The sequence below is a fragment of the Alosa alosa genome, chromosome 7, assembly GCF_017589495.1.
Source record: "Alosa alosa isolate M-15738 ecotype Scorff River chromosome 7, AALO_Geno_1.1, whole genome shotgun sequence".
Taxonomy (NCBI): domain Eukaryota; kingdom Metazoa; phylum Chordata; class Actinopteri; order Clupeiformes; family Clupeidae; genus Alosa; species Alosa alosa.
In genome coordinates this window covers 3,853,694-3,863,693 of record NC_063195.1, presented here as the reverse complement: position 1 = coordinate 3,863,693, position 10,000 = coordinate 3,853,694, and the positions used below count along the sequence as shown (strand labels likewise).

The 10,000-nt window shown below is 40.5% G+C and overlaps 4 protein-coding genes across 16 annotated transcripts in view; 1 reads left to right on the top strand and 3 right to left on the bottom strand.

Annotated features, from left to right (window-relative positions):
* The window catches only part of LOC125297373 (collectin-12-like), a 19,947-nt gene extending 14,177 nt beyond the window's left edge, over nt 1–5,770 (bottom strand). For all 3 annotated transcript variants that reach the window (XM_048247722.1, XM_048247723.1, XM_048247721.1), the window contains exons 1-4: nt 5,348–5,770; nt 4,204–4,299; nt 3,979–4,053; nt 257–436 (exon numbers count right to left, since the gene is read on the bottom strand). In XM_048247722.1, coding sequence (XP_048103679.1) covers nt 257–436; nt 3,979–4,053; nt 4,204–4,299; nt 5,348–5,491 — 495 coding nt within the window. In that variant the 5' untranslated portion in view covers nt 5,492–5,770. The remainder of the gene's footprint in view (nt 1–256; nt 437–3,978; nt 4,054–4,203; nt 4,300–5,347) is intronic.
* The window catches only part of LOC125297247 (NACHT, LRR and PYD domains-containing protein 12-like), a gene marked incomplete in the record, with an annotated part of 868,465 nt that overhangs the window by 523,531 nt on the left and 334,934 nt on the right, over nt 1–10,000 (bottom strand).
* LOC125297245 (NACHT, LRR and PYD domains-containing protein 12-like) overlaps nt 1–10,000 on the top strand; it is a 666,703-nt gene that overhangs the window by 462,669 nt on the left and 194,034 nt on the right. The window lies entirely within an intron of this gene.
* The window catches only part of LOC125297337 (zinc finger and SCAN domain-containing protein 30-like), a 12,077-nt gene continuing 9,524 nt past the window's right edge, over nt 7,448–10,000 (bottom strand). For all 4 annotated transcript variants that reach the window (XM_048247650.1, XM_048247653.1, XM_048247651.1 and 1 more), the window contains 2 exons: nt 8,323–8,560; nt 7,448–8,204 (listed from right to left, as the gene is read on the bottom strand). In XM_048247650.1, the coding sequence (XP_048103607.1) occupies nt 7,744–8,204; nt 8,323–8,560 (699 nt within the window). In that variant the 3' untranslated portion in view covers nt 7,448–7,743. The remainder of the gene's footprint in view (nt 8,205–8,322; nt 8,561–10,000) is intronic.

Sequence of the window (10,000 nt, the reverse complement as noted above, 5' to 3'; positions counted from 1 at the left end):
GTAGACGTACACACACATACCCTCTCTAATTCTCACACAGCGGATTGGCCTGTGTCAGTAAGTTGTGTTTCTCCTCCACACACACACACACACACACATACATACCCTCTCTAATTCTCACACACAGCGGATTGGCCTGTGTCAGTAAGTTGCCTTTTGCCTTCAGGTGTTTCTGTTTCTCTCTCTCTCTTCCTCCCTCACCTGGTTGGCCTGTGTCAGTAAGTTGTGTTTCTCCTCCACACACACACACACTCACCTGGTTGGCCTGTGTCAGTGAGTTGTTCTTCTCCTCCAGGTGTTTCTGCAGTTCATCGATCTTCAGCTTCAGCTCCTTGTTTGACTCCACCTGCTCTGTCAGGCTCCGCCCAGTCTCCGCTTCCTTCTCTTCCAGACGACGAATCACCACGCAGAGCTCCTGGTTCCTTCCTACTTCATGCTTATTGATAAACACAAACACAGGAAACACATAAATGTTGGAAGTCACTGTGTGAGTGTGTGTGGGGGAGAATGCTGGGCAAAGCATGCTTATTCAAAGTAGGGACAATATCCCAAAATTTAGCAAACTCATTGGTCTAATGTTTGTTGTGAAGTCATATTCATTCCGACGTGTGCTCATATAAGTCTCCAACTTGGACACACTATCATTTGATTGGCTAAAACTGAAGAGGGTTCATCTGATGCTCACGTGAAAGTGTGTGAAAGCTCATGTCGGACCATGAGAGGTAAAATCATCTGGTCTGATGAAACGAAGACTGAACTATTTGGCCCTAATTCCCAACATTGTGTGTGGAAGGAACCAGGCACTGAGCTGCACTGATGTTTGTCCTTCTTTATGCTTCTCTCATCCTCTCAAAGGAATTCTGGATGTCATTCATAGTGACCGTTGAGTCTTTGGTTACCTGTCTGACCAAGGCCCTTCGTCCCAGATTACTCAGATACTTACATTACTCAGTTTGGCTGAGCAGCCAGATCTAGGAAGACTGTTGGTTGTTCCAAACACTTCCATTACTCAGTTTGGCGGAGCGGCCAGATCTAGGAAGACTGTTGGTTGTTGTGAACACTTCCATTACTCAGTTTGTCATCTAAAGACTGTTGGTTGTTGTGAACACTTCCATTACTCAGTTTGGCGGAGCGGCCAGGTCTAGGTTGGTCTAAGACTGCTGGTTGTTGTGAAAACTTCCATTACTCAGTTTGGCGGAGCGGCCAGGTCTAGGTTGGTCTAAGACTGCTGGTTGTTGTGAACACTTCCATTACTCAGTTTGGCGGAGCGGCCAGGTCTAGGTTGGTCTAGATCTAAGACTGTTGGTTGTTCCGAACACTTCCATTACTCAGTTTGGCGGAGCGGCCAGGTCTAGGTTGGTCTAAGACTGCTGGTTGTTGTGAACACTTCCATTACTCAGTTTGGCGGAGCGGCCAGGTCTAGGTTGGTCTAAGACTGCTGGTTGTTGTGAATGATGGAGGCTACTGTGCTCTTGGGCCCTTTCAATGCTGCAGAATTTGTTTGTACAATTACAATATAACAAAATAAGGAAAAAGTGAAGCGCTGCATGCAATGTGTGTGTGTGTGTTACCTGTAATGCTTGTGTGTGTGTGTTTTACCTGTAATGCTTGTGTGTGTGTGTTTTTACCTGTAATGCTTGTGTGTGTGTGTGTTTTTTACCTGTAATGCTTGTGTGTGTGTGTTTTACCTGTAATGCTTGTGTTTTACCTGTAATGCTTGTGTGTGTGTGTGTTTTACCTGTAATGCTTGTGTTTTACCTGTAATGCTTGTGTGTGTGTGTGTGTTTTACCTGTAATGCTTGTGTGTGTGTGCGTGTGTGTGTGTTTTACCTGTAATGCTTGTGTGTGTGTGTGTGTTTTACCTGTAATGCTTGTGTGTGTGTGTGTTTTACCTGTAATGCTTGTGTGTGTGTGTTTTACCTGTAATGCTTGTGTTTTACCTGTAATGCTTGTGTGTGTGTGTTTTTACCTGTAATGCTTGTGTTTTTACCTGTAATGCTTGTGTGTGTGTGTGTTTTACCTGTAATGCTTGTGTGTGTGTGTGTGTGTGTTTTACCTGTAATGCTTGTGTGTGTGTGTGTGTTTTTACCTGTAATGCTTGTGTGTGTGTGTTTTTTACCTGTAATGCTTGTGTGTGTGCGTGTGTGTGTGTTACCTGTAATACTTGTGTGTGTGTGTGTGTTACACAGTGTTACCCATGTGTTGTAGTACTTGAGTCCGAGTCATTTGAACTTGGACTCAGACTCGTCGATGACTTGACTTTTTTTGTAATATATCATAAGGCTATAATTGTAGCTATAATTGTAGTATGTCATTAGGCTATAATTTGCTATATGATTTTAATATCTAAATTATTTGTAATACTTATTTTAGTGCAAGGGAATGTTAGGCTACTGCTTCGTCAGTGTCATACATCGCAAGTCATGTCATGTTCATATGCAAAGCAAACAAACGTTAACTTTAACACCAAAATGCCTGGAGACATGGCCGTCGCCATTTCAATGTAGTATTGCCAGGCAATATTAGTTCTCATACATGACATGACATGACATTACCTAAGATTACACTCAGCCTAGGCTACACATCACACACTGCTGCTGGATAGCTGATCATCGTGACTTGGTGAACAGTGTTTTTCCTGACTGACGCGAGAAGCGAGGTTCCATTCATTCATTTTCATTTGCGGTGTGCCCTGCCGTGCTTCTGTCTGTTAATTTGCAGAAGGCTATTATCGGATCGAAAGAAAAATAAACTAAAAGTTTTCCTGATCAAGATATAGCATATAGAAGCATAACATTAAATTGCCTAGTAGAGTGTCCATGTAGAGTGTCAATGTAGGCCTACGTGTCTGCGCAAGTGAAACTGACAAACTGAACCTCTTGTGGGTAGGCCAGAAACAACTATATTTAAAACCACGAATGAAGTGGATTACTGTTACTGTTCAAACGAGCGATTTGACAGCCTAATCCACTGCACGGAAAAAAAAAAAGGAAATAGCAACGTGTTCTATTTCTAACAGGTGAATATCGTAGCAAATAGTAGCCTAGTCAGTGTTTCTCAAAGTGTGGTCCGCAAGCTAGCCCAAGTGGTCCGCGAGCAGACGTGGTAAAATATAATATAGATGAGTTGTTTGCAATATTGAACCAACTTGTATGTAAATCCAAACATTTCTGCAACACTGCCAATATAAGGCATGGCAGTTTAAATCATATAAATTCTCTGACACAATAAGCAAGGTGCAAAGACAATCAGTGAGTAGGCCTATTGTGTAATTTACTGTTGAAGTAGGTCTACTTTTTTTTTTTTAGCTAGGTGGTCCGTGAGGCTATTTTTATTGATTAAGTGGTCCTTGGTCTGAAAAAGTTTGAGAAACACTGGCCTATGGCGATGGCAGCTTAAAAAAAACATTTAGGCTATATTTCACTCACCTCGCTGAAATGAACGTAGAATGTGACCTGTTACGCAAAGAAATTAATTAGGCAGATGATCTGCATCTCCGTTAACCGAAAGCTAGTTTTCATGCAGTTGCAGGTAGCCAGTGTTCACGTCACGGGAGTCAGAAAGAAGCTACCAAAACGGGCCCTGTTTCTGTCCATCCCAAAACTGCTCTAAAATTGTGTAGGCTATTTAACAGCCAGAATTGTAATGCCCGGGGAGGCCCTTTTATGATTCACACTACCTCTTACAAAATAGGCATACAACAACGTCCATCTAGCTCTTGTGAAGTATAAACTTCTACAACACTTTCTACAGAGTACAATTGTCAGCAGTCAGTAATACAGCATAATGTGACTTAATGGCCTGTGTGTTTGTGTGTGTGTGTGTGTGTGTGTGTGTGTGTGTGTGTTCCCTGTAATGCTTGTGTGTGTGTATGTGTGTGTGTGTGTGTTCCCTGTAATGCTTGTGTGTGTGTGTGTGTGTGTGTGTGTGTGTTACCTGTAATGCTTGTGTGTGTGTGTGTGTGTGTGTGTGTGTTACCTGTAATGCTTGTGTGATGACTTGAGTAGCCTTCTCCAGGTTGATGCAGGCTTGCTTGTGTCTCATCTGAGTGGTCTGTGTTAACAGTTATATTGGAGCATTTATTAAATACACTTCAACAGTCTCTTGACAGCTCTGCTAGTGTGTGTGTGTGTGTGTGTGTTTTACCTGCTAGTGATTGTGCAAATGTGTGCTCATTAAAGTGTGTCTGTGTGTGTGTGTTACCTGTAATACTTGTATGATGACTTGAGTAGCGTTCTCCAGGTCCATGCAGGCTTGCTTGTGATCCAGCGTATCAATATGCTGGGTAATGTCACCCTTCTACACACACAGAGAGACAGAGAGAGAGAGAGAGAGAGAGAGAGAGAGAGAGAGAGAGAGAGAGAGAGAGAGAGAGAGAGAGAGAGAGAGAGAGAGAGACTTATTCAACAATTAAATAATTGTTCAGATTCGATAAAAAAACATGCTAATAATACCTCCACAACCTAAAATACAAGGATCTAAAGCATATGGAGGGCCGGATATGCTCATCAGTGGTCAGGTCGGCCATGTTTTTCCTATGACTATGAGGACAGAACAGGCCAGTGAAACCAGTTGTTTTAGATCAAGGGCATTATCAATCTAATTCAATGACATTAGTATAGTAGTATTATCTACAATGCATCTAATTTATGTTATATTATTTTTACAATTGTAGTATGTTTTCCCAGAAGTTTTCAACTCTGGCTTATTTAATATTTTCCTCTGTTTATCTATCAGTTACCATGTGCTGCGTCGGGACTTTTACTTTGAAAAGCAGCCCGACGAAAAGGCAGAAAACATGGGAAGAGAGACGTGGTTGTACCTTGGGATGCATGAATATGATCTTAATTGCAACAATTTTGCCTTTTATTGCATTTAATTACAGTTAATATATTTTCACACCTAAATACAAGTATGAACATCACACTTTGTGAGTAGTTTGTTCAGCGTTGATTGAGATAGAGACTTGAATTTCTGGCGAATATCTAATTTCAAGCTAACTTAACCACGGTTTGGTGGATCTGTTTCGCTGTTGCAGGTTTGAATCTAGGTTGATATTTGCAGAAATATAAAATGTTTATGTTAACATGACCCGAGTGGCTGTATTGTAGTGCTCACTCACGACATTATGTGGAATGCCACAGGAAAGTGTCAATATGTTTTGCGAATGTCTGTGATCAGATCTGTTACGAACGAGCAGACGCCAGTTGGTGTAGTCGGGACACCAAAATACCCAGGCGGATGAAACGCAGGCTACGTGGTCCGGTGGGCTCTTACGAGCTGGGACATTGTCGACGGGATATCCCGACAGCTTGACGTAGTCTAATGAAAGCTAACTCCAACTCACATTCGTGTTGACATCTCTCCGGTGTCTCGTAGTGTGTTGCGACTTCAAGCCCACAATACAAGAAGGAAAGCTCTGCAGCGTGTCTTCTTCCTGTTTTTGCATGGTGCTTTGCAGCCTATGCGTGTCTTCTTCCTGTTCTTGCATGGTGCTTTGCAGCCTATGGATTTTAAAATGGAAAAATGGAAACCTGCAAGCGCACAAAAATAGGCTATCGATTCTCGTCAACCTTTCTTATGATGTAAAAAGAAATCCTTCCACATAGCTGTACACTCGTCGTTTGGCATGAGTCATTAACAACAATAGGATACTGGTTTATCTAACTTTACCTGCATATAGTAGTTTGAAAATTGTAAATCGTAATACGCGTGTAATTTGTTATGATGTTCTTCCTCACTCAGATTGTGCACCCTGCTTCACCGAATGACGAAAGATTCGGTCGCGCTTACAGTTGTACCGCCCTCTCGCGTACGGGATGATAAATCAGATTTTTCTGATACACAAGGCACTGCATTCTGTATGGACACAAATGTTCGGTGAAAAACACAGTTCTTTTGAGTGTCTTTCTCGTAAATTTGCAACTTTAGCTAGACGTTATACATACTCGAAAAGATATGCACAAAAAAACGTGTATTTGTATACACAAATATGACAAATATATAAAGTAATTTGTAGCCTACAAATATGCATGTGTGTAAAATAAGCTATTTTTGACATTTGCCTAAATATGTTTGGCTTTGTGTGTGGGAGCCTGGGAGGCGTGGGATTCTGCAATTTGTGCATCAAATTTGTGGGTGATGTAATATTGAGATTCTCAATTTTGTTTAAGGCCTCTTTTTTTCAAAGTTCACAAGCCCAAAGCTCAAGAACTAAACCATGTAGGCACTCAAATTTGACATGCTGGTACATAAATATGAATAGAATGTTGCAAAATGCCTGATGAGCTGAACCACTTCTATGGCCGCTATGATAGGGACGACAAGGAGGTGGCCATCAAAAGGCTGTGGTCTCTGCAGATCACCAGGCCCTCACACTCTCCACCACAGATGTGTGTGCGGCACTGAGCAGGACAGGACTGAGCAGTCCACATTGGGAGTTTTTTATATATATATATGTTTTATATATATATATATATATATATATATATATATATATATATATATATATATATATATATATACAAGCATAACATATATATTTATATGTCTTTATGTTACGTGCTTCGTAGTATACCCCCCACAGGACAGGACTGAGCAGTCCACATTGGGAGTGTTTTCATTATCAAACGTTGGACGGATGGTGCGCGTTCATGGATGATAGGATGGTGCGTTGGGCAACCGCCCATATCACTGCGCTCTTAAAATAAGATATAAACAACTCGCCATGGACTTCTGACCAGGTTTCTTTAGGTCAGGTGGCGTAATGTGTTTTAGATAGTGTACGATAGCGATTTTTAAACAATGTGCCAGACCACGCCTTAGGTTGTTAATTACCCCTTAGGTTGTTAATTACCCCTTAAGTTGTTAATTACCCCTTAGGTTGTTAATTACCCCTTGAAAAAAAAAGAGACGTGTAAAATACGAAAGCAAACTTTGCGCTGGGGAAGTGATGAGTTTCCCGCACTAGAGTCTAAACTTTGTTGTTTTTTGTTTGTTTTGTTTTTGTTTGTTGTTTGTGTTTTGTTTTTTCAGTGATGTACCCCCTGTACCCCCCCCCCCTTTTTTTTCAGCCAAGTACCCCCTAACCTGCGCGAATTACCGCTACGCTTCAACCACGACTCCATCTTTTGAGTTTTGACAGTGATTGATAAGTGATAGGGTGGCATTTGACAGATTGGGTTGAACCATCCTGGTATGGGGGGACTCTTGAGTTTTTAGGATAATGAAATTGAATAGCCTACTGAAATATAAAATTAATTTTATGAACTTATATTTTCCTGAAATATTTATTAAATAATTGTTTTTAAAGTATTTTTGCATGGATTCTACTTTTTAAATATATATATATTTTAAAATCTCACGTACCCCCTGAAGTGCCTTCATGCATTTGAGAACCACTGGTCTAAATAGAAGCCTCCTCTGCTTGTCATTGAGGTAGTAAATGCAGTGTTGAAGACATTTATTTACAGTGATAGAATAACATTTCCACACTCAAAGTAACTCTCATGATGAATGTTAAAGTAATTTTAGCATCTGATTTGATCTGAATATGAGTGTCATAGTTTTAACCAGCAAGTCTTTTCTTCCAATCAATTCTGGCGAATTCAAGAAATTATGTTTTGTAAGATCAGATGATGATGATGATCGTCTCTTAATTGCGTGCATGTGCACTCTGGTTCACCCTGAGTTCTGGTTCCTAGGTAAACACTCTTTGTCAATTCAGCATTTGTCCTGCTTGATTCAAATGTGCACTTTCTGATGGGTCTTAAGTTGTGAGCTACGATGGAAACTCTTCCCACATGTAGAACACTGATATGGCTTTACTCCGGTGTGAACTTCTTGATGTACAATGAGATGTGAGCTACGACTGAAACTCTTCCCACATGTAGTGCACGGATATGGCTTTTCTCCTGTATGCATGCGTTTATGTCTGGTGACCTCTGACTTAGTCCTGAAAGTCTTTCCACATGTAGGGCACTCATATGACTTTTCTCCTGTGTGGATCCTCTGGTGTGCCTTGAGATTGGATATTTGACTAAAGGCCTTCCCACAGTCACTGCACTGATATGGCTTTTCCCCAGTATGTATCCTCTGGTGAGTCTTGAGATGATTCATTCTAGTGAAGGTCTTCCCACACTGAGGACATGGATAGAGCTTTTCTCCATGATGGGGTTGTTCTTTTGTCTCCTGTGTGTTGACTTCTTGATAATTTGCAACAAAAGGACAAGAAAACATTTTAAAACATAATTCAAAGAAATATAATAAAATATATTACTGTAATGACTTTCTTATTAAAGAATTCCACAATTATTAACTTACTTGTAAGAGAAGAGTCTTTGTGGCCACCTTCTCTTGAATTAGATTGTTCTTTCTGTTCAATTTCCACCAATGTAGACTGTTCGTCACAGTCAACCCTGGGGTTTTCTTTTACTTTCTTAACGGCAAACAGGTATTCTGGTAGGAAATCATCAAACTCTTCTTGTTTTATCTCCTTTACTGGCTTAGGCAGCGGTGTTGGCTCAGTATATCCTGATGTTTCAGACTTCAGTTCTGTGTTCTAAAACAAATCCAGTCAAACACTACATTTGAATCACATTTGGCATTTACAATTGCAATTGAACGATGACATATAAACAAGTGCAGATAAGGAATTACAATTAATACAATGACCCACTAGGTTCTAACCAAATCAGTGAGCCTTTAAGATGCAAAATTAGAATGATAGGTGATATCAGTAATAGATACAGATAATGCAAGCACCGAGATTATTGCTAGGGTAGACATGGTGGTTGCTATGCCTAATAAAGCAGTTGCTATGCTTGTTGCTAAGATAATAATGTTGATTGCTATGGTGGTTGCTAATTGACATTAATGTTGTGATTGGTAGGGTGTTGCTAGGGGAAATTAGATAGTTGCTAGGGTAATCATAGTGGTCATATTGGTTGCTAGAGTAAGTTGGTGCCATTCAAACACTGTTGCGTAAGTCTTGTAAAGGACACTTGCAGGGCTTAAAGGGGAAACAATCTTGAGCCTAAAAGACCCCCAATGGGAAATGTAGACCTGCAATCTATAGGCCAAGAGCTGGTAATCATATAAGGTTGTATCAGCGATTGCAGGCCTAAAAAAAAGACCCAAACATCAATTATCACATTCATCTAATCTTTTCTAACGATCCGCTAGCTGCCCGCCCCATAAGCAGGCCGTCAAAAAAACGTGTCTCTGTAAGCAACCTAGGCAACCGAGATCTGCACACAAAAACAATTGCTAACAACGAGTGTTGCCAACCACTCAAAGGCAAAATAAAGTGTTGCAACCAATAACCAACGAGATGCGCATTCAGGAGTTTCAATTGCATGAGAGAGAGGGGGAGGGAGTAGCGAGCTAACTCTCTGTTTTGTTTGAACGTCAATAGAAGTGACGTTACCCCATCATCGCTGATACGACCTTTAATACTGTTGTATTACTCTAGTACTATTGTGCACATGCCAATATGAAGCAGTCGATGCTTTCAATGAAATCCCTTTTCACAGTACTAAAATCCTTTCATTGTGCTGTGCTTTTCACAACGAGTACTAATGAACAGGTATGATAAGGGATCAGATTCCAAAAAGAATTAAATAAATTCAAGATGGCGGCGAACTTCCAGAGGGTACTGTCAGTATAAATCACACACGCAGTCTTTCATTGAGCCTCGTTCTGTCCTGCTCTCCTTTGCATGTACAGTACTCTCCACAATAATTGTCACCTCTGCTAAAGCTGACCAAAAAGAGGAATATAGAATCTTTTGGAAATTGATCTTAATGCAAGTAAGTAAAAAGTAAAAAAAATGAGGAAATATCCAACCTTTAAGGACACCATTTTTTTTGTGAATGAATAAAATAAATATTCTCTTTAAAATACAGGGGTCATAAGCATTGGCACCCCTATGTTAAATTCCCATAGAGGCAAGCAGATCTTTATTTTTAAAGGCTAGTTATTTCATGGGTCCAGGATACTG